This window comes from Ambystoma mexicanum, chromosome 13 (genome assembly GCF_040938575.1).
Source record: "Ambystoma mexicanum isolate Mex_15411 chromosome 13, UKY_AmexF1_1, whole genome shotgun sequence".
Lineage (NCBI taxonomy): Eukaryota > Metazoa > Chordata > Amphibia > Caudata > Ambystomatidae > Ambystoma > Ambystoma mexicanum.
The window spans coordinates 174,971,208-174,998,455 of NC_090938.1; the positions used below are offsets into that span (position 1 = coordinate 174,971,208).

General features: G+C 44.6%; 1 protein-coding gene across 2 annotated transcripts in view; it reads right to left on the minus strand.

Annotated features, from left to right (window-relative positions):
• The window catches only part of STK38 (serine/threonine kinase 38), a 349,824-nt gene extending 340,885 nt beyond the window's left edge, over positions 1-8,939 (minus strand). The window contains exon 1 of one of the 2 annotated variants that reach the window (XM_069633553.1): positions 8,604-8,939. In XM_069633553.1, coding sequence (XP_069489654.1) covers positions 8,604-8,734 — 131 coding nt within the window. In that variant the 5' untranslated portion in view covers positions 8,735-8,939. Of the gene's footprint in view, positions 1-8,540 lie in introns of both variants that reach the window. The other variant, XM_069633554.1, reaches the window with a different exon arrangement.
• Between the last annotated feature and the right edge of the window lie 18,309 nt (positions 8,940-27,248).

Consider the following 27,248-nt stretch of genomic DNA (forward strand, 5'->3'; position numbering starts at 1 on the left):
TCCATCACCCTCATGTCTCCTCTCCACTTCTCCATTCTCCCCACTTCCCTCCAGGCCCATCTCCTCTCCTGTCTGTCACCCCTTCTCTTCTCCTGTGACCCAACCCCCTTTCTCGTCTCCCATCCCGCACCCCACCTCTGGGGCAGGATTGGCTCTAGCAAAAACCCTGATAGTCCTACTACCGGTTGAGAGGGACTCCCCATTCCCCCGTGGACAGTCTCAAGTCCCTGTCCCAATATGTTATTTTGCATTTGTATAGCACTTCCTGCCATAGTTATGGCGTAGAAGTGCTCTGCCTGGCAAGAGGCAAAGAAGGAGTATGATATTCTGAGTGGTAGGGAGAAGCAAAGACGGGTAAATAGCTGGGATGAGGGCAAGGTAGAGTAGCCATGTGTACAACTGGACTGAAATTTTTCATGGGATTCAACTGTTTACTATGGGTCGCCAAGAGGAGAGATAGCTGGAGATGAGGTGTTCTCTGCACAAGCGGGGGTATGTATGAAAATGACTTACTGCATGGTGAAGCCGGACATGTTGAAGCGAACTGCTAATAAGCCCATTGTGAACAGGTTCCACGTCAAGTGCGCATGTGACAACAGAGGGTGAAGACAAGCAAATCTTGGTAGAAATAGATTCATACAATGTTAGCACCTCCGCAAGTAAAAGGTGCTTCTTTTTCATAACACCATGAACTGATGTAAAAAGGTCTGCTTTCAAATGCTAATAGGACAAGCTTGCTAGCATGCAAGCCCAAGCGTTTTAAAGTTCTGCAAGCAGTTCAGCAGGGGGAGTGGGGTGGCATTACTTGCTCTCTTGTGGATACCCCGAATGAGGTCAGACTAAGCGGTTCCCTGGTTAAGGCATTCACTTCCACTCTTCCTCTACAGGGTTTTGAAGGGCCCCGACTGTACCATCGAGCGATTGTGGCTGGGTCAGAGGCTTGACCCGATCCGGGACAAGGAACCGTCCCAGCCTGAGGCAGACAGCCTAGCAGGGTGCACATATGTATTTATGAGCGAGCTTTTTCTAGTCAGTGAAAGGGTCAATATATGACCCAGTTAGCAATATGTAAGGAGAATTGGATTGTTGGCATTGGCGTTTAGTTCCACTTAAACGTGTAGTCATTTATGAATCTACAACAGACAAAAATGCACCCGTTTGGTTAATCTAGGCAGTGCCACGAAAGACTGCTGTTGATAGCTCACTCGTAACTGCATGTACACATATGAATACATACTGATAAACTGTGGCATTATTTCGCTTTATTATATGTAACTTTACAAATACATATACAGGTAACCAATGTTTTTTTAGTTTATATTTTGACTCCGACAGCAGAACATTGCACGTACACATTATACAGTGTCAGAAATCAATTTATGGCCGATGAAACCGATTGTGTGCAACTACTGACACCATTAACTACAGGACATGCATTGAAAACGTGGCTGTTGGAAAAGCACCTTTTCCTTTAGAACCCACCTTCAATATTTTTTTTTTACAAAGCTGAAAAAGTGTGCAACTCATGGAAAGGCTCCAATAATTAGAGGTGCAAAAAGCCAAGTGGCCTACCAGCAAAATTAATTAGTTTCCGATGGCACTGCTTAGTCCATGAATACGCCCTTTGTCATTGCTTCTTGACGAAGTACTTTTTATTATAAAATTAAGACAATCTTTTTTTTAGACAGGAATACACTTCAAATGCCAAAAAGCAAAAAAAAAGATGGAAACGTTTGTACAAATTTTCCACCACTGGATATTTGCCTGGAAGCAAATTCCATTGGTTTTAAGTCGGTTTATAATGCTCTGCTGTGGGTATGGTTAAGACATGACACGGAAGCACTCTTTTGCATCCCATTAATGTTAGCTTTACATAAAAGCTCACACATACTGAACATGGTTCAAAATTGCTGGGAGCTATTTAGCTCCTGCTTCTAGCCCAAAAGAGCCTGGTTAATTTGCCACAACAGATACCAGGAGCTACTTTTCGCTCCCCAGGCCAACTGGTGCCATATAAAAGTGTACCTATTTAACGTTAACTGTGTGCGTTTTGGAATGTGAATAAAGACACACATCTAGAATCATTTGAAGAATAATGAACTATATATAAAATGGACACAAGGTAGTGTGCAACTCGTGAACAAGTCAGAGTTGCAGCATGCTATGTACTCCTTCTGGTTTCCAAGAGGTAGCTCCTGCTTACAGTGATGCCAGTCACCCAGAAGTTAGTTTCAACTCCTGCTTATCCAAACTTCAATTTGAACTCTGCGTGAAATGCTTTCAATGTATATTTCCAGCGGTTTTGAAGTGTCCTTGGGCATTTCCTGTTCTCCCTTTCGCATCCATTTGTGCACTGCTACGAGTTTCAAACCGCACCATAACGAGAAGATCTCTACGTTGCTAGGATATCCATATGCGTTTCTAAGACTCCTACTTTTGGGTATGGTTGGACTGATTTGCTATGGTTGTCCACTTCTGAAATGGTAGACAAGCTCAAAATAACGGAAAGAAATGCTCCGTAGCACCGCCTGGTGGGTTTGACATACTTGCTAAAGCATGTATAACATGATATAATATTAGCATAGGAGCTCCACTCATGCAGCAAAGTGTAGTGTAACGAGAACCAGTCTCTGATGAGGAGCACGCTTACCAACATATTGGAGGTGTCCGCACCCGCTGATAATATTACTAAAGTCTTCTGCCCCTAGTGCGATCTGCACCATTTTTATAACAAGGCCCAACAGCTCTGCATAATGAGCCGTGTGTCCTGCTAGTACAAATGCACCTGCTTCACTTGCTGCAATGAGTCGTTACCATCTAGGTCATTTCAAGCTCTACATAGTATTACGATAAAGAACGCTCTATGGAGTACCTGCTCCTTCTTAACTGCCATCATTACCCATGCATCATTTAATTTATTTATTGTACATACAGCAAGAAATAGTTTTCAAAGTGCCCAGTATGAAGTATTGATACCAGAGTATGTCATGTAGTACCAGTGGGGAGGATAGCTCACCGGCAACGTGGTCGCCTTGGAAGCAAGACGACACGAAGCAATACAGGTTCGATCCCCGGGTCCGCACTTAGAAACCTCTGGGTATTTAAGCGCGTTATAAATACGCAACTAAGGCACACAAAAAAAATTACGCAACTAAAAAAAAATTCTAAATATTCCTGTAACAGCGCCTCGATGCCTGCGGGCTGAGTGAGCGCTTTAAAAATGCAAATAAATCAAAATAAATTATAGTGGCTACAATTAACCAAGAACCCAGTGCTCACACTGAAAAAGCATTGGTATAGCGGATCAGCTACTGTATTGATAACCACTGTATTTTGTCTAGAACAATCACCTCGTGCTATGAAGTTTAAGTAGAGTGCATGCTCCGCAGCACTGCACATTCCTTCTGTTTCAGCGTTTTGCAGCATCACAACTGGTGACCTGCTGTTCAGTTACACAAATACCTGATGTTTATGTTAAGAGTGTATTGTTGCAAAGTAATTCTCCTTTGTGCTGTGCAGTCACATTACAAGTGCATGTCATCGAGATTGCATTACATTTTAGTTTCAGTATGTGCGTTAGTATTGGCAAACTACATAATTCTTCTAAAGCACAGCATTATTTGCAGATTACCCCCTGCGGCGAATCAGAAGGACGCAGACTCAAGGACATCTTTAGAATGACTTTATTAAATGATATGGCAAAAAACCTGACCATCGCCATTGGGTATTCCCTAGCTATTTTACTAAGGTACTTGTCATTCGTCTTGTAATGTCCAAAAAGAATGAGTCCACTATCCAAAAACTAATGCGAAAAAAATAAAGTCAATAGAATCTCCCCCTACTCCTGCCAGGTGTTTCTTACAGTGTTGTCTATGTAATGTTCAAATAGTCTTACGTCACTCCTTGCATTAGCTCATGCAAATCTCAGGCTCTTGCTGCTCCCTTTCTTTGGTGCAATAACTTTCCTCGAGTTTGTTTGATTCCTCGGGTAAATCTTTAAAGGGTCTGCATATTCAGGCAAAATAAAAGTCTATATGGAATTCTTAGTCCCCTGGGTGGTATATTTCACATTGCTCTCCTCTGTATTCTCATGCCTATTATTATTCGTGAAGGCTCCTTGGGCCTTTTGCTCGTCATCTTCACTTGTTCTTATATACCATTCATTCACTTCACACTCAGGGTTAACCTTCCTTTCAAGGATAATGCAGTACTTTCTTATAAGTCGTTTATCATAAAAAAGGCTCCTTTTCTCTTTCAACTCTATTAGTCTCCCTTTTAGGGTGGGTTATGTTTCGCTCTTTCACCCAGGCAGTTCAAGTTTGTCAGATTTACTTCTCACTTTTCTCGTTTCTACTGGGATAAGTTTCAACATTCTTATAATGATTCCCTCGATTCCCCCCATTACCTTCTTGTTACGATGGAAACGTCTCAGGGTGGCTTACGGTTCGGGTATCTCTGGGCATTCGCTCTTCTTCATTCGTCTCCTTGCTGACGTCTTCACTCCCCGCTTCAGTATTCCTCACTGGGGAACCCCGTCAGCTGCATCAAGTTTCCCCTTGGCGGTCCTAGTGTCATACCCAGACAGCCTGCCCACCAATGGAATCTCCTGGTCACCCGACCTCCAATACCCTGGCTCCGCCGTTTCATCTCCTTCAGCCTCAACGCTGCTAGCTTCCCGATAGCTGGCTTCCAGCAACTTTTTGCAGGCTCTGTGCTCGTCCATGGCCCCGCCTCCAACTAGCGTAACGTTAGAAGTGGAACTCCCCTGCATCATCATGTGTTCATCTCTCTAGGCTTTTCACTTAAAGAGCCAGCTGCTCTTTTCTATTGTGGGCAGCAAATATTAGTATTGAATCTGGAAGATAGTGCCATATATGCTACTTTATGGCTTGGCTTCGAGAGTTCCCGCAGGAACTGGAGTGCTTGTCCCCCAACAGGGAGGGGAGGAAGTATCCTTGACCTCACAGGGAGGGGCTCCCCTTGGGGAGAAGGGACGAGGTCCCTCGACTCATCACACACCTCACTGTACAATCTTGTTACTCTGGTGCATCCTCTTCACACTGCAATTTTTGCAGCATCATTCATTTATATAAAGGGAAGAACAATGCTCTTTTGATAACAAGCAACGTTCAATAGATATTAGATTTGACGGGAAGCCGTGCGCTTCTTACAATGCAGCGATTTCTGACAAGGTTGTGGAGGAGAGTAAATGGTACAGTAACTGGGGGACAAATCATGGATGGACAGACATATTAAGGACAATCAGAATTAGACATGTAGTGCAGCTAGAGGTACAGCCTGCTGTGTTATGGATGAAGTGCTAGAGTGGAGGCAGAGAAAGTGAATATTAGAGGCGAGGGGAAAATGTAAATGTTAGCTTGAAAGCATGCCAGAGATTGGTTTACAGGGTAACTCTGGGTAGAAGAGGGAGTCTTTCAGTTTGGTTTTGAACAAACTGGTGTGGACTGTTTCTCAGATGTTCGAATGAAGAGAAGAGGAGCAAGAAGAGAGAAAGAGCAGAAAGTGACAAAGCCTAGGGAGGCCGAGGTGCCATAGGGCTAGACGAGGAGGCAGATCATAGATTATGAGAAGGCTTGTAGAGTTGGATCGATACATTGGTGCTTTACCGTGGACAGATTTGTGAACCAGGAGAAGAAATTTAAAATCGGGCTCCATTTTGCATTGTCAGTAGCCCAGCCTGGTTATGGTAAGAGTATGTGTGAAGTGAGGGAGTTAAAAAAAATAATAAATAAAAGAGACCTAGTTGCGAAGTTAATGATTTGGTTGAGAGGGCCAAAAGTGTAGCTGTAGAGACGAAAGAGGATGCTGGAGCAGTATTCTGGTTTAGAGAAGGCAAGAGTGGTTAAAAGGATGATTGCCAGTGTTTAAAGAAAGGAACTATCATTCACCTGCACAACACCATCACTAGAGTATCTACAACACCTATTAAACGGGCTTCACATTGATCTTCCTATAGTGTAGGTGCCCCTCCTGCTGTGCTATTGTTAGGCAAATACTTCACCCACACACAGAACAATGAGTATAACCAATTAAAGTAATATAAAAAAAGTTTTAGATCATACATGTCATTAGGAATTGGTGAATCTGTTTTGATATATAGCACTAAAAGATACAAATGTCCATTAATACACCAAATTCAAATGCTGCATATCAAACTGGCAAGTTAAAACAAGTATTATTGTACTCGTATCACAATGCTAAGAACAGAACAGAGCTCCAAAATTGGCAGGAGCTGGGAACTATTTAGCACCTGGTTATAGCCAAGGGGAACCTGGTTAGCTTGAAACCAAGAATTTCCAGGAGTGAACTCTGACTCCCCAGTCAAGTAGTGCCATGCAAACACAGCCATGGAATATTAACTGAGTAGGTTTGCAAATCGAGTATGCATAAAAAAGAATAAAAGGACACACCTAATTGACAATTAAAGCCTATTGAATAATATACAATGGAGAAAAGGTTAGTTTGCATCTCACGCACCTTGCACTAGCTCATGGTTCCCCGGACGTTGGTCCTGCCTAAAGGGTGCTGCCAAATCCTAATCTTCGACCCCTGGAGAGTGATATTACAGCAGAACAGTGTAGACAGAAAACATACCACCGAGTATAGGTCGAATGTGTATAAGCACCCACGCTTTCAAACGTATATACATTGATGGTCGAAAGTTCTGCATCAAGCCATACACAGCAGAATTAGGGTTGAAACACTCATCCCCATAGTAATGTATGAACGAAATGCTAGACTTCATTTTCTAGCGTTTCCCAACATCCTCTGATGATATCTTACAGCAATGTCATAATGGGTGTATCCTGATAAGCCTGTGTTCCGTCTGTGTTCCCGGATCGGACTATTGGTCACAACCAAATTTGCATCTAGTTAGCGGTCCTCATATTTACTAAATAGTGCAATATGCGTAATTGAAGAAAAAAAAAATCCATGTTCATGATATTACTGCATGGCTGGTTCCACACAGCATATATACGTACAGGTTACTGACAGGACATACAAGTTATCTCTTGCTTGTGTACTTCGAAATAATGTAGCTCTTGTGCTAGTCACAAAAAACGTTCATAGTAGACATTTATTATATACTCATGTAATTTTATGCCCATGTCTTACATTTCCCAAACACAATGCCAGTGATTGAATTAATATTTTTGATATGAAATAAGTCCCACTTAAGTAGGTCACTCATCCTACATCAAGTGGATTGTACATTTAGAGCAAGCAAACGCTAAGATTGATGGTAACTTCCAAGTATAGGACTGCAACCTCCAAGCGAGATAACTATTAGTAGCCGTAAATTTGTAACTTGGTTTTGACTGAAATGTACAATATTTTTAATTTGGCACAGTATCAGTGTATTAAGAAAAATGTGTTGAGAGAGCAGAAGCATCAAGTTCTCCAATTCTTTCATCCTGGGTCAAACAAGGATGAGATAGTTGATAGTTTGTATAGTACATTTAATAAACAGCAAAAGTGGTGGCGTTATCAACGCCAACATTTTGTGCACTTGTCAAGAAACTAAAATAGGCACGATTGAGCATTCCAATTAAAGGATGGGATTAAGAGGGGCTTTGATGCCACCATAGGTCTGGGCAGTATGAGACTTCTGGCCTAGTTTCACAAACTCTTACACCACTGTGAACCAGAAGCTCACGCACAAAAAGGAAGCCTTAACCACCGCTAAAAAATAATTGCTTAAGGAAATGCCACAGTGGAAACTTTAGATGCGATTAGTCTCTGTTGGGGCGTCATTTGCTTAAGTAGGGTAATCATCGCTTGCAGTAAGGCAGCCCCAATACAGCAGGAGGCCAGATATCTATCGCGTGATGGTGCAATAAACCCCCACCCCTCCTCCTCCCTAGAACCAAAGATGAATTCGGCATGGGGAGTCATCAATACCAACAGCAAAAATAAAATCGACCGGTGCAATTAAGGTACGCTTTTGAGGACGGATGAAGTAATGGTACGTTTTTGGAGAACAAACTATTGGTGCGGCCAACAGATATTAACATTACTTTTCGATCTCCCCGCGTGACACAGTGCGAGTACACGAGAAAGCACATACAGGTTGCAAGGTATTGGTACACACAGATGCACCAATCATGATTTTCAGCGTTATGACCGGAGAACCTGCTCACGCGTAGAGGCATTAGGAATATGAATGGAGTGCCACCTTGTCACGACCCAGTGGTTTGGCAGCAAGTGTCCAGTCCCCCACATTTTACTTTAGTGTTTACTTCTCTTGCTTGCGGTGCCGCACAGTTGCAATGCCCGAATTGCCTATCCCCGCAGAATCATTGACAAAGTTGATTCCCCCTTAAAGCATTATTAGAAGTGTACCTGCGCCCCCACTATGCATCTAGATTACCAAGCTGTGCAGCTTGCTTACTTTCAGGTATCCATTCATTACTAGACATGGTTATATTATTACTCGCGTGGCTGATCCTCACGGCATGCTGTTTTTATCAAACAAATACAGTTCTCTATGGGGAGAAGTATTGATGTTGCACAAGTACCCTTTTAAATGCGACACCAGCATGGCTCGAACACCAACGTCCACTGCTAGCCAGCTGTGTTACCTGAGTACCCGCTCCTCATGTTGTGCCATCAGACTGCTGTAGTAGTTCTCCAGGGTCACTTTGGTGATGGTGACTCGCTCCCGAGTGTGGCTGCTGGGGGAAGCGCAGGGCGCCGTGCCGGTCATGGCCATGATGGGTATGAGGTGCAGGTGACCGGCCGGCACCTCTCTGACACCGTCAATACAGGTGCAAGTCTGCCGGTGAGCTCCTCAGACAGCAGTATCTAGTTCCCATCCAAGAAAGGGACCATAGCAACGCTCCGCCTCCCACTCGTCACGTGGGTTGCACGTTCGGACGTGTCCCGGAAGTCATGAGCCACACTTTGCGGACGTCACCTCGGTATGGTTTCACGAGCGGGAAGACGAGGCGTTGCAGGAGCAGCAAGGCCGTTGCTTGTGAGGGCTTCGTGGCCGAGAGCTGATGAACACGGGCGTTCCTCCGTTACGAAGTGAATTTCTTTTACGGTAAATGTTAAAGCTATCGCATAGTTGATTGTTATTTTAGTTGATAGGGCCGATTTCGCTTGCCCGTTAGGGAGGTATTTAGGTGTATTTTGAGGATTTGTTATGTGCATCAGAGGGGTGAGATTTAGTTTTTTTATATTTGCGTTTTCTTGTGCAGACGGGTGATTTGCCGTAGCCGGGGGGTTATGACGTAGAACATCCCCGCTGTTAGGTGATGACCCACGTCGCCCTAAGAATAAAAAGGACCCAGGCATGGGTAGGGAGTCTATATACTATAACTATGGTGTGTTGTCTATTATTAATCGTGGGAGGCTGAGACCCTGGACTGCACGCATTGTAACTGGCGAGGAGTAGTGGCTGCACCCCCACTTGCTGTCTCCAGCACGCCTGGAGTGTGCAGAGCGGCATGAACACACAGTTGCGCCTCGATAAGGAGGAAATGGGGAGTGAAGCGCACCGTCGATTGGAACTCACCCGGTCCTGCTGCTACCTTGTGTGGCCAAGCTGGAGGTGAGAGAGTAACCTGCTGATGGCAAGCCCTTTCAGGAGCAGGCTTTAACACCTATGCCCACAGTGGCTGTTGCAGTATAGCGATGATGCCAATCCCTCCCCCCCCAAAATGTCTTCAGTAAATAAGTACAACACTCTAAAAACTTAATTAAGGAAGTGTTGGATCTGTATCAGTAGGTCAAGCTAGGGGCACTAACAGGTTGCCTGTGTTACTGTGACAACAAGAGGCTGACAACATGCCAAAAAACGCACTTGCAGAGAGGCAGGAGGCCACCATGGACCTGAGTATAGATACAATGGAGTGTCCTCCTCAGCCGGGACACCGTTATCAGGAGCTCGCAATGTCACGACTGTGCCACTGGAGCACAAACTGGCACCCATTCTGGACTATTTGGAACCCATTCATCACCATAATCCTCCCCGGACAATACTATTCATAATGTTGTCTTTACTTTCCGTGTGCAAGACTTTGGTACTTCCTTATTTAATTTCACAGACTACATATCCCATAATACACTTTGTGGCAGTTCTCATTCCCTGCCTATTGTCATGCAGCAGTATTAAAACTACAATCCCCAACCTTAGAGATCAGTGCTGCGTTCACTTTCCCATGACCAGAGAGGGAGGAGGCAGGTTGCCTTCAGGTGTGGTGGTTCAGATGCTGCTAACGAGCCTGCTTCAGCATAGGGCAGGTCAGTATTTAAGCAGCTGCCAGAGCACAGGGCTCTTGCACTGAGTACGCTCTAAGCCCCTTGTGTTTAGATCCTTGGATTTCTGCTGTGTCCTGTTGCTTCCAGAACCTGCTCCTGTTCCAGTGACCTGTGCTCACTATCTTGCAGCTCTGCTACCCAGCCTGCGCTCCCCTGCGCCTCTGTGCTTCCTGCCCTTCAGCCCTCCTTGCAGTCCTCTGGTTCCCTGTCTGCAGCCCCATGCTTTCTTCCACCAATTATATTGTTCCATGCCTGCAGTTCCTTGTTCTGTGCTGTAAGGAACTCATGGTGGCAACAGTAAAGACAGACACAAGTAGTTCAAGGGTGTTTATTAAACTGCAAAGGTAGGTTGAAAAAACACCTAATCTAAATGTAAATCTAAGGTGGGGGCAAGCTTCCACCATCAAATAATAATAAGGCAGTCCTAGTGGCGTTGTGTCAAATAAAAGGGCGTATACTAAGGAAAACCTATTGCCAATCCTTATGCTAAATTCAAAAAGAATTGTGGGATAATGTTCGTAAGAAAGAAAGAAGTGTTCACAAATGATAAGTCAGGATGCGGTACTTGAAGCCTCACTTCCCCACGTTTTCAGCACGGGACACAGGTGGAATTTGGAGCACAGCACACGCTCGAGCTTTCCCAGCGCAAGCTAACAGTTCCGCTTTCAGCAATCAGGGCATTCAGTTTTTAAGTCTCTTTTCTATCAAAAAGTCTCTTGCCGCTGTGGGCCTGATGTATTCAAATAAACAAAAAGTTCCTTTTCACATAAACCTTGTGTGATGTCTTTTCCAACCCTGAGTCGCCCTCCTCCGGGCTCTGACCCTTTTCAATTGTTAGCCTCCCTCCACCGGGTTCACTGTGGCTTTCACAAATCTTAATGTCTTTTTAAACAGTTCTCTGTGGACATCCCTCAGTCGGGTTCACTCTTGTCAACACATTGTATTTCGGGACTTAAGACTTCATCCCCTTTTGATCAGAATCCCTTGTTCGGGTTCATTCTTGCCAATCTTGTCTTTTTCATTCCACTCTTACCGTGCAGGATTCACTCCCCTTGTCTTCACAATCATCTGTCGGTCAAAGACTTCCGACTGTACCGAGGATTTTACAAGACCCCTGTATGACCACTTTGACCCCTCTTCTCGCCTTTCCCAAGGCCTTCTGATAATGTAGTTTTAACAATCAGGTAATCGCCCAGAGTTTTTCTGAGTGAGCACCCACAGGGTGCCATACTCCTCTGTTGCTGGTTGTCCCCCTTTTACATCAATTGCTCTTTTATGCTTTTAAAGTTCAATTAGCCATTTGCTACTTTTTGTTCAACACAGTTCGGTTTCTTATCAACTCTCCCCTCGACTCACCGGCCGTGATGAACTGGTTGGCTTTATTTCTCTTTGGAGTCAATGCTGGTACCACAGAGACACACGTCTCTCTCCCCGGCTTGGTTATCAGCGGAGGAGGGTCTTGTGTACCGTTGACATCTGCTGCAACACATGCTGGCTAGTGTTCACAGTCTTACGATTCCTTCTGCAGAGGTTTCATGGGCCTGGGTCGGAAATTACAAGGTTGCTTCTCTCCTTGTCACCCTCTCGGTATGCGCCGTCTTTCTCCTCCTTCTGAACTGCCATGCTCAGTTAGCCCTCGTGTCGTGCGGTCTGCCTTTCTCGTATTGTGCTCTTGTGCTCCAACTTTTATCTCTTTGGGGAAAGCAAAGGGCCGTCAGGTGTGTGTGATTCTGGGCAATTGCCTGGCTTTGCCTGACCCTGTTGTTGGGACATGTCAAGTAAATAGCTCCCGTGTTAGTCTGTCGTCCTTCGTAATATGCAAAAGTGTTCGCGTCAGAAAAGGGGCGGGGGGTAAAGTGCTTGTGTTTCCTATGTGGTAGGTTGGGGAAAAGTTGGTGGAAGAAGGGTGTTACCGCGTCTCACCAGCGGTGTCCCACTTCCACTCCCCGAGGACCCTCCATCCAGGTGATCCTGCCTCACTGGTCCACCCCCAGGGACTGTATCCCATAGCGATGGCCGTTTCCTGGCCACCTGGATGACAGACCACGGGGGACTAGTCAGGGAGACACCTTCAGGTTTCTGACAGTGCCCATTGTCCGTGTTACCTGGTGTTAGCTTCCTAGATTCCAGTCCTGAATTCCTTGTTATCTGTCTACAGTCCTGCCCTTGTTATTCCAGTCCATAGTAACAGTTCCTTGTTACCAGTCTGCAGTTCAGTACTGTTATCCTAGTCCAGAGTTTTGGTCCTGAGTTCTCTTGTTCCTGGCCTATAGTTCTGTCCCATGTTCCTTTATTTTGGTCCTTAGTTTCTAGACTGCAGTTCAAGTCTCCTGTACCCTTGCACTTAGACGAAAAACAGGAAGACAATAATCTCTCTTCCAATTTTCTTTCCTGAACCTTGCTCACTTTGACTTCCTATTCTTTCCCTGGATATTTCTGTTACTGTTCTTGTCCGTGTTTGTGCTTGTGTTATTTTACTTTGTTGCGAGTTTGGCTGCTGGGTTTCCCAGCAGGCAATCTCTGTCCCTTTTCTTTGTTGTGTTTCAGTATTGTGCCATATTAACAGGGTGCTGGTTCCTGTTTCAGGAGGCAGTCACTGTTCAGTTCCTGCTGGACCCGTTCAAGCTTCAGTCTTGTGAGTACTGTTTCTTTGTCCATGTGTTAGGGTCTAGACAAAGACACCCACTCCTGCTGCTCCTTTCCATGAGCATTCAGAGTGGGGCCCCGTAATAGTAACTAGCTCAGAAGGCGAGAGTTTCGCCTGACCCTGTGGTAAACTCTTACCCCATTCTGCGTACACCACAATTGGGAACCTAACATTTTTGCTTTACTTGTACTCCCTGCCCCTTTCTGTTCACTGCCTTTGCTGTCTGTCTGTAGTTACTGCCTATCCTTTCTTGTCTGCAGGATTCCTTACACTCTCGTCTCTTTTGCACTTTTCGCCCCTCAGATTTGTGTACATGTCTGTTAAGATGGATTTCTGAACTCTGACCTGGTGGGCAGAGTTTCAAAAGGCCAACCTTATTTCTTGGAACAGGGTAACCTTCTGGACAAGCCAGACCAATCAAGGTAGCATTGGCAGCGGTCAAGACTAGGTCTCAGGAGGGGTGAGGTGGTCGAAAGCCCACAATGAGCACACACCATAAGCAACACCACAAATTACTCTGTCATTTGTATATAAAAAATATATATACATTTTTTAAAGACCTAATCCAGCAAATATATATACAGTCACCAATGGCCAACAGGGATATTACTCAGTACAGTGACACAACCTGCAAATAAAGGGGTTATACAGTTATATCATCTCTGTGGCAGTCCTTCACAATTCACACCCTAGCTAAGAGGCAGCAGCCCCTAAGAAGAGTGGAGCCTTGAGCTGAAAATTACTTTCGGTGCTGGTGCACGCGATCATGCGGTTAAGTCAAAACAGGGTCTCTTCAAGGAGCTGCAGCCACTCAGGAAGGTGGGTGAGGCAGTGAAGAATAAGTTCCCACTATTTGAGGAGGGTCTTCCCAAGAGGGCAGAACAGGACCCAAGAGTTGGGAATAGCTTGGTAGCACAGGCTACCTCGATAAAGAAGAGTGGCCCTCAGGGGACACTCGTGTGTAAAAATGGATGCATGCGTCAGTGGCCAGCGGTAAGGGTTGCAAGTTCTCACCGACCCTCAGCGCTCTCCGGACCAAACTTCGGCAGTCGAGTCCACTTCGGTCGCACGTTCAAATCCTGCAGTTGCGCGTCTCTGCGGCTTTTAGGGGCTGCGTGCGTTCCAGGAATTATTCCATGGCGTGACCTTTGCGATTTCTCCGCTCCTGGTGAAGGGATCAGGCCAGTTTAACTGCAGCGAGTCTGAGGGCACAGCGGGGGACAGCAGCAAGGCACCCACGAAGTTCTTCACCACAGCTTGGTGACACAGTGACAGCGTATGCTCTGGTTCAGGCGTACTCTCCTAATTCCAGACCTAGGAATGATAGGTGTACGAAACCCAACGGGAGAGTGCATTATACCCAGAGTTTACAGTCTCCAAAGGCTCAAGTCGATACGGCAGCGGTTCCAGGGCAAAGTTCCCGTACGAGATGGTCAGTTCACTGGGTGGTCCAGGAACACTTCCGAAAAGGCTCGCTTACAGGTTAAGTTGGAGGTGCTGAGAATAGTTGGTCCCACCATTCCAATGGGTCGAAGAGCCCTTGTAGGCCTTCTAGGTTCAATCAGAAACAGGGGGTCCGACGGGACAACAGCTGGCTCAGGGGGCCAAACCTTCCAGCGTGTCACCAGCGGTTCCACTGATCTGCATCGTTGATTCAGGATACTTGGCTCCTTTACCAGGTTCTGTGTGAACTCAGAAGATCGACCTGGAATAGGTGTAAGATGCCTTCTCTTATCCAAAATCTTCTTTATGCCAAAACAAAGAGAAACCAATGAGAGTTCTGCTCAAGTACAACCATCCCAAATGTGAAACAATCATGGACCATGGTGGTCCAAGTCATCCCAGTACACCAGACAGCCTGGCACCCAGGATGTGTATTAGAACTAAACAGCTCCAGCCCACATCCTGGAGGCACACACACAAGGTATGCAGAAGCCTGCGAAAGCTTCAGTTTGCGCGGGGGTCTGCATGACCAAATAAGGAATTTCCCGGGTCTGCTTGACCTGGGGAAGGCAAAGGGACAAGATGGCCAAAGGACAGAACAAAGGACCTTGTGGCATGGCCATTTTAGGCACTGGCCACGGTACTGCGACAAACGCGGTATGGACCTTTGAAAAGAGTGGAAAATACATAAAAAGTAACAGCTGCCACCAGCTCTGTTCAAGGCACACTTGTACATTCACTAAAAATCCTTTGAGGGTTCTAGGGCCTTAAAAATGAAAAAGAGCCCCCAGCGCACTGTACTGTGAGATACTTTGTGCACTGATAAAATGTTACTAACGAATAGCAATACAGTGAAAGACTAAGGGAAACAAAGTCTCACAGTACTGACAGTCTTAAGGGCATGTCATTTTCCCCATAACAAAATGAGCAAAAGGCCAGCGTTGTACAGCAGAAGGCTGGGCTCCACTGGCAAAAGTCAGGCTAGGATGGTCAGACAACAGCAAAAAGTTGGGGGGTGCACAACTGGAGGGAAAATTACCCATAAATGGAAATCTTTCATAACAATGTATCTGCCCTCAAGCCCCTGACACGCAGAGACAACACAAGGATGTATGTACAAGGGCCACATAGGAACAGCCCAGTATCTGAATTTGACACATAAAGGGGGGTCCCCCAAATGAACCACTAAGATTGATGATTCAGTAACCTGGTTTTTACTTGAACCTGGCAACAATTGTAGGGATTTTAATTAGCCTCAAGAACAGTACACAAAATTATTTAAATAAAATATCCATAGTTTATTAAGTAGGCCCATGGGTCCTACCACAAAAAAACACTTATTAAACCTGTTTATAGTTTTATAGATAAAACAAACATTTACAAAAGGATAACATTATTCAAAAATCCATAGAGATGACTCATGTGACCTAAACCACAGATCTAACATTACCCATTTAACAAAGAGTTGTTTTCATTCATAACATTAGTACATGTTTGTAAACGGAATGTCAGAACATGAGAGAACAAATCCCAAATCTAGTAGAAAGGTAACAATGAGAAATTACAAGCATGCAGGCTATTGGCACGATTGGGTCCATACAATTTGAAAAAGACACAGTCAAATCCTGTACTTCTGGCCCTATCTATCTAATAGATCACAGATTCTTTATGTGCCAATGTTGTGTTACAAGAATATATAAACCATTACTATAGACCAAATACACATCCCAGGTCTACGTCCCAGGTATGAATATTAAACTGTGCTGATGTACTGAATGTCACATTGTTATCAACCGGACATTTCGGCAGAAAGTAGATAACGCTGCCTTCCTCAAGACCACAAGGGAAGATGGAGCTCTGTGGATGTGATATTATACATATTACTATTATGTACACAAAATCTTTAAAATCAATGTTAAAAAAGGAAGGAAAGGGGAATTATTATGAAAGTGGGGAATGTAAAATGGAAAAAAGGGATTGATAAAAATGAAACAATAAAACCAAATGCATCTCCCCCCACGTGTGCCATCATCAAGGTTTACACAGACCTCCAATGTGTGTAAACATTATTTCTAAAACATACTACAGGAGACAAACCCAAAAAAAGGAAACCAAACAACAAGAAAGTTTTGTGTAGCATGGGGTGAAAACCATGAACATCGTGCACATTTCCCAAATAGACCAGTGTCCAGCCAGCCAGTGTCTGCAAAGATGTTATAAAAAAGAGAGAATTACTGTCCACTCACAATCAACGCACTCAGAAGGATTACTACTTCATAAGTGTCGACCACATGCATCGTCTATGACACGCTCAGAGAAGGGGGCTTCTAATGAACTAGAAGCAAAAAGAAAAAAATGCATGAAATCACATGTATAAATATACAAATGTCTCTCTATCATAACTGTCCAAATTCTAGTATTTAATTCAGGATATTGTATTCATACGATTTAGCAAGATACTATTATTGACGATAGTTTCTGTTCAAGTGCTGCTATGTTTCCATTTAGATAACATCAATCAGAGACTTGGCTCTACAGGCTATCTTCCCAAGCCAGCGCCGCATATGGGTAAAGCCACAATTATCCATCTATCGCGCGCCCACCTTAAATGGGTACGCAATATGAGCTTTAGTAAATATTTCAAATTAAACAGATGAGAGGGGGCCTCAATTCTCCATGTACCAATAAAAATGCCACTTAATGTTAGTGGATTGATATGCCCACTCTATATACGGCTGTATTAACTCTGTATTGTGATCTCTAGCAGTTCTGTGGGACGCATCTTTATCTCAATACAAGAGTGCCAAAAGCTGTTGCAGCGCCCGTTACTGTCCTTCCCTGGCCGATACCGGCCACACACATGCTAGTTAGATAGCAACAGCCCAGTTCAGGGAAACAATGCAAGACATGCTAGCCCATGTCTCTTGATGCAAACCACATTTAAAATACCCACATGGACCAATTCTACGGTACCTTGCTAAAAAGCCATTGCAACCATGCAGTAAACGCAAATTGAAAGACCTTTACCTGGTGGTAAGCCGCGGAAGTTTGTTTTCTGGCTGTCCTCTCCAGTGAATGCAAGGAACTGCCTCTGCGTCTTCCGCCCGAATATGAAACGGACACCACAGTCACATGGGTCCGAATCAAAGGAACCGCATCAACGGGCTTATAGACAAAGAAACAGGACTGGGTCCTTGCGACCAGCAAGAACTTATACAATAGAGGTAGCCACATTTTATGCTTGATTCAAAATGGTGCATAAGTGCAATGCATTATGGGAGCGCTCGGAGCCATGTTGGATATTTACTTCACACCGCAGTGAAAGGCTGCACACATTTTGCTGAAGTGTTAGATTGACAGTGCTGAGACAAACATGCTTTTCCAAACCTGGTATGCGGTCAAGGCCATTTCTGCTGGGAAAGCTAACGTTGTTATGGCTTGCTACTGTTCTCCGTGGAGCGTGTTTTTAGAGCAGGGAGGCCCTGCGTTCCTTGAGGGAAGCTCTCGATTGACCCAGCTGGCAACCGACGGCTGTTCCTCAACTGCGCAGGTGCAATTTCCAGAATGTTCGAGAATTAACTCCCCTTTGTGGAGTGTGTATATATGCGGAAACCCGGAGAGGGCAGGTGAGACTTCAGCCAGAGAAGGACGCTCCATCTGGCCTTCCTGTGAGCTGTGGTACTCTTGGTCTGGCTGTTCCCGGGGTCTTCCAGCCGCTTCTGGGCGAGATGAGGACTTCTATTACGCTCACAGTGATGAATTTCTTTTTGACTTCTTTATTTCTTCTGTGATCTATGTCCATATTAGTTTTATGAGTTATTTCTATGTATTTGTAAGCTTTGAATAAATAGCGCTAAAGAGCTGATTTATCTTCTCAGAGTACGTGGTTGAGTGTTATTGCGTCTGTCTGTTTATGGTTCAAAGTACTTGTTCTATAATTACATTGATGATTTATGGTTGTTTCGTGCACTTTTCGGGGGAGAGCAGTACATTTTTAGCATCACGAACAGGATGTACGTGATGAGTTGTTCCGTGCATCCAAGAATCTGTTGAAACGTAGATAAGATTTGGTTGTCGTGTAAGTGAAGTTTTTTGAAAATTTAAGTTTTTTTTGTTGTTGTCTTTTTGGTAACTGTTTGAGTGCTTGTGGGAGTGATTGCAGTGTGGAGAAGAAAATATGTAGGTTTAATGAGGTTTTGCTTTGTTTGCGATAATGAGTAGTTTGTTCAAGAAGAAGAACGTTACCGCTGGCGGTGACTGTTCTGATGGTGTTATTCCAGGTTGGACTAAGAGTCTGTATGATAAGTTGGCTCAAGCATGGGCATGTGGTGCCGATTTAAGTGAAACTTGGGATCAAGGATTGGGAGATGCCGATCCGGTTGATGTAATGGCATGCTTGCAACAAGTTCCAGTAGAACGTGGTAAAGAATGTGCGGCATTAGTTAGGTGAGGTTGGGTTCTTTTGCACGCTTATAGGAAAATACATCAGATGAAAACAGACATGAAAAAATGAAAAATTAGGTTTTGCGATTAGAGAGAGAACTAGCTGCAGAACGGCAGACTGCGTTAATGCAGCAGATTCAAATGAAATTGTTTAAAGATAAGGCCGACACATATCAGGCGGTGGCCGACAGGGTGTTATGCTTGATTTATGCTTGATTCAAAACGGCGCTGACGCGCAATGCATTATGGGAGCGCTCAGAGCCATGTTGGATATTTACTTCACACCGCAGGGAAAGGCTGCACACATTTTGCTGAAGTGTTAGATTCACAGTGCTGAGACAAACATGCTTTTCCAAACATGATATGCGGTCAAGGCCATTTCTGCTGGGAAAGATAACGTTGTTATGGCTTGCTACTGTTCTCCGTGGAGCGTGTTTTTAGAGCAGGGAGGCCCTGCGTTCCTTGAGGGGAACTCTCGATTGACCCAGCTGGCAACCGACGGCTGTTCCTCAAATGCGCAGGTGCAATTTCCAGAATGTTCGAGAATTAACTCCCCTTTGTGGAGTGTGTATATATGCGGAAACCCGGAGGGGGTCAGGTGAGACTTCAGCCAGAGAAGGACGCTCCGTCTGGCCTTCCTGTGAGCTGTGGTACTCTCGGCCTGGCTGTTCCCAGGGTCTTCCAGGCGCTTCTGGATGAGATGAGGACTTCTATTACGCTCACGGTGATGTATTTCTTTTTGACTTCTTTATTTCTTCTGTGATCTATGTCCATATTAGTTTTATGAGTTATTTATATGTATTTGTAAGCTTTGAATAAATGGCCGTAAAGAGCTGATTTATCTTCTCAGAGTGGGTGGTTCTGAGTTATTGCGTCTGTCTTTTTATGGTTCAAAGTGCTTGCTCTTTAATTGCATTGATGATTTATGGTTGTTTCGTGCACTTTTCAGGGGAGAGCAGTACAGAGGGCAGCAGTCAGAGTAGCACGATATAAGTATAGGAAAAGGCGGGGAGGGGTCAACAAAAGAAAGGTGGCAACTGTAATCGCTACAGCTGGTGTAGACTGGGATCTGGACAAATGGGATGGTGATATTTTTGATTCGACCAGTCTAGAAAGTAGTTCCGCAGAAGAGTCTGACCCCAAACCAGAGGTGAAACAGAAAACAGTGGCGGCGAAGCCTGTTAGAAGGCGGCAAGCCGGACCACACCCGCAAAATCCTGGTGGTGGGATGGTGGATTTAAGTACTTTTGAAGATTACACACAACAGGAGGTTGGGGAAATTATTACCCGTTTGAGGCAAAAATCAGGGGAAGCTTTATTGACATGGATGGTGAGATTGCTAGACGGGGTGCTGCAGGGTTGTTGGTAGATTCTACTGATTCACCGCATTTTTTTTACCCCTGGCAATTGACACCAATGTACAGGAGGTCTTAAGAGCAGGACCGCCCCCTGTCGCAAATGGTCAAGATACGCAGGTGTCTTTGTTGCACCTGATAGCCCAAGCGTGTAACTGTAAATACCCTATTACCACAGATTGGCCCAGTGAAGAAACGAAGTGGTATACATTGAGAGAAGCAATTCAAAAAGTCAGAGAGCATGCTATGAAAGAGGCGATTCACATAGACGCTCGTGATCACATGGGAGCCGTGCCGCTCTCAGTTTCAACGCGAAACATGGTGATTAGAAATGCGCCACCCGCATACAAAAGTGTCATTATGACTCTGCTCGTAGGCATGACCGGCAAGGCTACTGATGAGGTAGCAGATGCCATTCGGCAACTTGCGGATTTGGGAGAGTGGGATAAGGGCGATAACAAGCCACGGGAGAGAGAGGGGCGTAGTGAGAGAATAACTGAAGGCAGGCGGCAAGATAGCAGAGACTCCCGAGTGTCCCGAAAAGACATGTTTTTGGCTCTGTTAAAAGATGGTGTGCCACACGAGGAAATTGATGGCACTGAAACCAGAGTAATGTATGAATTATACAAAAAACGAGGACTTGCAGCAAAAGAGCGCTATAAACAGATTAAGAAACAAGTAGTCACCACGACACAGGGGGACACCTCACCTTCTGCTCCCCCTGTGGAAGAACAAGACGAAGGGTCTATGGGGACACCTTCCCCGTATCAGCTGACATACGCTGATTTGAGAAAGGTGGTGAGTGCAATGCTAGAGGCGGAGATGAGTCACACTCATTCGAAGTTTGACTAGGGCTTCGGCCAAGCTCCGGCAGCGTCTGGCCACATAAAAGTGGATAGGCGGCCTCATGTTGATGTTAAGATTTTTTGGGGGCCAGGAACACACACAAGGGGTGCGAGCATTGATAGACACCGGGGCGGAGGCCTCTGTGTTTCATGGTAATCCGACACGATTTAAAGGCAAACAGTTTACAATTACAGGTTTAGAGGGAAAGGAAACCCCCGCAGTGCAAACGAGAGTGGAGATGAAAATAGGTAATTTAAAGAGGCAGAAATACCAAGTGTTGATTGTCCCGATACCTGAGTATATAATTGGCTTTGACATTTTGGAAGGGCTAACCTTGGGACTTGGCAGTAAAACGTACTAGTTTGGTGTGAGTGCATTAATTTGTACACCCATTACTGTAGGCAAATTGAAGATGCCCCCAGTGCAAGTGCCAGTGGCAACCAAGCGGGTAGCTATGAAACAATACCGCATTCCTGGGGGGCACAAGGACATTTCAGACACCATCAAAGAGTACGTGGAGGCGGGTGTATTACGCCCTATTACCACCTCATGGAACAATCCGCTCTGGCCGATTAAAAAGGGAGATGGGTCGTGAAGGATGACAGTGGATTACAGGGAGTTAAATGAACACACTCCTCCCTTAGTGCCCGCAGTCCCAGGTGCTGTTACTTTGATTGAAAATGTCCAAAAGTTTGAGGGGACTTGGTATGCAGTGATCGATCTAGCTAATGCATTTTTCTCCATGCCAATTGCTGACGAGTGTCAAGAACAGTTTGCATTTACGTGGGGTGGACGTCAGTACACTTTCACGAGATTACCCATGGGGTGGATGCACAGTCCGACTATCTGTCACCGGCTGGTGGCAGAGCATTTAGACAGGATACCATGTAAACCTGACATACAGATCTCTCATTACATTGATGATATTTTGATCCAGGGCAAGGATGAGCACAGCGTGCAAAGTCAGCTAGATGTCATTATAGAAGGATTGAAAAAGTAAGGGTGGGAGATTAATCCGAGTAAAATTCAAGGTCCAGCTGAAACAGTGATATTCTTAGGGATTCAGTGGCATCATGGGCAGCGAGAACTGGTGCCAAAAGAGCAACAGAAAATACTTGAATTCACCACTCGAACAAGCAAAAACCAAGCTCAACAGTTTATAGGACTGTTTGGGTTTTGGAGACAGCACATTCCGCATTTAGGGCAGATATTGGCTTCCCTCTACAAAGTGACACGAAAGAAATATGAGTTTCAGTGGGGGAAGAGCAACAGAGAGCCTTTGAGATGGCGAAAGACACTGTGCAGCAGGTGCTTGATTTATGGCCCTTGAAGGAGGGCGAAGTGGAATTAAATGTGTCTCTGCAAGACAATTATGCTAACTGGAGTGTGTGGCAGAAACAAGACAGGAAACGTGTGCCATTAGGGTTTTGGAGTCATAAATTGCCCGATGCTGGTAACTCATATACTCCGTTTGAGAAGCAATTGCTGGCATGTTATTGGGCTCTCGTTGATACCGAACAGATGACCTTGGGTCATGATGTATTCATGAAACCTGAAATACCAATCATGCAGTGGGTACTGAGCTCTCCTAAAACACATCGTATATGACATGCTCAAGAAGCCAGCATAATTAAGTGGAAATGGTATATTCAAGACAGAGCCAAATCAGGAAAGGGTGGAGTGGCAACATTACATGAGCAAGTAGCCAACATACCGCCCTCAGATTACATACCACCGGAGGTGCCTGAAAAACGTAAGTCTCCCGTGAAATGGGGAGTCCCTTACAGTGATTTGACCGTGGAGCAAACAGAGCATGCTTGGTTCACGCATGGTTCAGCTCAATATGTGGGAACTGAGCGGTACTGGAAAGCAGTGTCGTACAATCCCAAAACAAAAAAGATGTTGACAACGACAGGGAAAGGGAAGAGCAGTTAGTTCGCAGAACTTTACGCAGTTTACCAAGCATTGAAACAAGAGACCCCTGGTCAATGTCATGTGTACACAGATTCATGGTCCGTGGCGAATGGATTGGCAGTGTGGTTGCCCACTTGGCAAAAGAATGGATGGAAGATTCATTCAAAAGAGTTGTAGGGAAAGGAACTGTGGCAATATATTTCAGAGATGTTGTTACAAAGTGAAGTCACTGTATATCATGTGGATGCACATTGTGCCACATATTCATTAGAACGTTGGTTTAATTCTGTTGCAGACGAACACACCAAGATTGCGACAATGGATGCAGAGGCTTGGGAAGACGATATGGAGGGTTTGGCCAATTGGGCCCATCAGAAAAGTGGGCACCTTGGAGAAAAGGCTACTATCAGGTGGGCACAAGCTCGAGGCATCAGTCTTCCGTTAGAACTAGTGAAAATAAGTATTTTGCAGTGTCCTGTGTGCCAACACCAATTGCATAGACCTATACCTCAAATTGTTCGAGGCACATTGAGAAGAGGAAAATTACCAGGTCAAATTTGGCAGATTGATTATATCGGTCCTATGCCAAACAGCAGAGGTTGTCAGTATGCATGCACTATTGTAGATACATACTCGGGGATATTTGATGGTTTGCCGTGCAAACGTGCAACTCAATTGAACACCATCAGGTTGTTAGATCAGATCATATTACATTATGGAGTGCCTTTGCAGATTCAAAGTGACAATGGGTCACATTTCAAAGGCAAATTGATCCAAGAATTCTGTCAGGAAAAGAGCATTGAGTGGATTTACCACATCCCCTACCATTCAGCTGCGGCAGGGCTAATTGAACGAATGAATGGGTTACTGAAAGAACAGTTGCACAAATCTGGAGACGGCAGTTTGGCAGGCTGGCGTGATCGTGTGTTTGATGCGGTGTAAGTGTTAAACAATAGGCATGTGTATGAAGATGAAACTCCTTTGATGCGATTAATGACTCCTAATTTACAGGTTCAACCCAATTCAGTCATAGAAACATTGTTATGCTGGGAAGTTACCCCAGGTTCTTTAGCTCCCTATCGAGCAACTCCAAAGTCAGCAGGGGTAGACTTGCATTACAATGAAGAAATCAGATTAGATCCAAGAGGAATAGTTGTCCTTGAAACAGCAATTGGAGTACAGATTCCCCCAGAGCATATGGGATGGATTACCCCTAGATCTGGCCTAGCATTGAAGGGAGTTCAAGTGTTGGGAGGGATAATTGATGCTGATAACCAAGGCAAAATTAAAGTCATCTTAATGAATAGTGGGGATCAATTGTTATCAATCCACAAGGGTGATCGAGTGGCCCAATTGATAGTCATTCCCATTAAATTGTCCATGATTAAGAAAGGGGAGCCTCCTACAGTGTCAACTACCCGTGGGGATCGTGGTTTTGGCTCTTCAGACAGTATGGTACCGGGTGCAAAGGTGTGGATGGAAAAGCCAAGTGGCCTACCAGTGCCCGCAGATGTCATTGCATCAGGCAAAGATCAAGTGGTTTTAGTTATGGAGCTTGGTAGAAAGAAATTGCAATATGTACCCGCAGACAAATGTTACCTGAGAGATTGATGTGCCACACTGATATCTCTTTTCTGGGTTTGCTTTGTAGATCCTGGGTCTGGTTGGTGTAACTGTGGCACTAAATGGACTCCATTTGGGCGAATTAAAAGATCTTCTGTTACCAGCGACAAATGTCACATCTGTGCCAGTGATCAAGGGGATACTGATAGTGATGAATAATGTTGTCCCCAAGCAGCCCTATGCCAGTGCCGACAAGCCCGCCAGACCGAAGACATGGATCCGTGAAATGCGACAAACACATCATGAGCAAATGAAAACAACCTCGATGCCAGCCGTGCAGGAGACCTTTGTAGGAAGGAGGAAACACTCTCCTATGATCACCCAAGAAGAGAATATGTGGATATATCTAGCACAACAAGGACTGAATATATCATACTTTTGTCTTACTGATGTGCCCAATGCTGAAGCTTTATTGACTACATGTTTAGTAGCGGTGCGACGCCTGTTCCAGTTTTAAAGCATATCTTCGGTGTCACACATAATGATTTTTTAGCTCAAGACTCAGACATTAGACAATCTTTTTCAGTTTATGAATATTGTCGGTTCTGCCAAGAGACCGACAAGAAATGGAGAAATTTGACACGTGTGATTACATACAACATAACTCAAGGCGATGTGTGTTATATTATGACGTGCAAAGCACAAGAAATTGGTAAATGCAAATAGAGTTGACCAATCAGTATAATCACACTGCATTCGAGAGGAGACTGTGTTCGCAAATGTCACGCAAATGTACCAGTGTAAATAACACTATGTCTTGCAATCATACAGTGATAACTGCTAGTCATTTGAATCATGTGAAACTTCCAACAGGATGGCTCTTTTCATGTGGTAACATTACATATACTTATATTCCAGCTAACATTTCTGGAGGTCCATGTGCTTTGACTCGATTAGGACTAATGATGTTTCCTTTACACTCAGCGATAACTCGAGGTAAAAGGTCAACTTTTGAATCTTTAGGGCTATCTCCTGACTGTGATTCACATGTAGATTTGCTATCAGAAGCTGAGGTTTTAGCATTAACCCTTTCATTAGTAGGTGTTTGGGGTTTAGCTGCTGGAGGTTACAAATCTTTGATGAAATTAGCGTGTTTAGTAGTTAAAAGTCTCAATCATACTTCGCAGGCTTTAAAAGAATTACTCCTTGATAGTCAAGTTATTAGAAAAGCAACTTTGCAGAACAGAGCTGCTGTTGATTATCTATTGCTGAAACATAATTTAGGGTGTAATGCCTTTGAAGGTATGTGTTGTTTCAATTTAAGTAACCACTCACGATCCATTGAAAGTCATATTCGAGGTTTGAGGGATCTCATTTCTCAAGTGTCTCAAGATCGTAACAGAAACTGGTGGGATTGGTTATTTTCATGGATACCTGATATTGGGGGTACACTACGTTACATTTTTGCATGCATTTTTATTATACTGTCTATTATCATTGATTGTTGTTGCCTTCAATGTGTTCCAAATTTAGTTTTAATCTTTCGTAGGTTTCAGAGACCGGTTCCAGTGCCACCTGGCTACGGAAGATAAATATCCAAAGGGTGGAATTGTTATGCTTGATTTATGCTTGATTCAAAATGGCGCGGACGCGCAATGCATTATGGGAGTGCTCGGAGCCATGTTGGATATTTACTTCACACCGTAGTGAAAGGCTGCACACATTTTGCTGAAGTGTTAGATTCACAGTGCTGAGACAAACATGCTTTTCCAAACCTGGTATGCGGTCAAGGCCATTTCTGCTGGGAAAGATAGCGTTGTTATGGCTTGCTACTGTTCTCCGTGGAGCGTGTTTTTAGAGCAGGGAGGCCCTGCGTTCTTTGAGGGGAGCTCTCGATTGACCCAGCTGGCAACCGACGGCTGTTCCTCAAATGCGCAGGTGCAATTTCCAGAATGTTCGAGAATTAACTCCCCTTTGTGGAGTGTGTATATATGTGGAAACCCAGAGGGGGTCAGGTGAGACTTCAGCCAGAGAAGGATGCTCCGTCTGGCCTTCCTGTGAGCTGTGGTACTCTCAGCCTGGCTGTTCCCGGGGTCTTTCAGCCGCTTCTGGACGAGATGAGGACTTCTATTACGCTCACGGTGATGTATTTCTTTTTGACTTCTTTATTTCTTCTGTGATCTATGTCCATATTAGTTTTGTGAGTTATTTCTATGTATTTGTAAGCTTTGAATAAATAGCCGTAAAGAGCTGATTCATCTTCTCAGAGTGCGTGGTTGTGAGTTATTGCGTCTGTCTGTTTATGGTTCAAAGTACTTGCTCTATAATTGCATTGATGATTTATGGTTGTTTCGGGCACTTTTCGGGGGAGAGCAGTACACCACATATGCTCACTCCGTTGTGTTGTAATGAAACAATTGTTTGCTTTTCATGTTTATAAAAAGAAGGGACAAAGTCCTTGTGGTCCACAGACACTTCTCCAATACAAGTAGCCCCTCCATAGTGCTAAGGAATATATTTACCATGCTGGCAAAAGGACGCACCAGTGTGGCCTGCAATAAGTGTTGTAATACAATTGGCGTAGGGCAACAACAAATACACATGTAGATGGTCCAAACATTTTGGTATCCCATTCAAGACACCCATTCATCAAATCGTTTTTTTCTTTTGTGGCTCGTACTGAACCACCATAAGGGATTTATCGGATGTCCATTCTACACATAATTTGTAGCCAAATTCACCAATGCTGT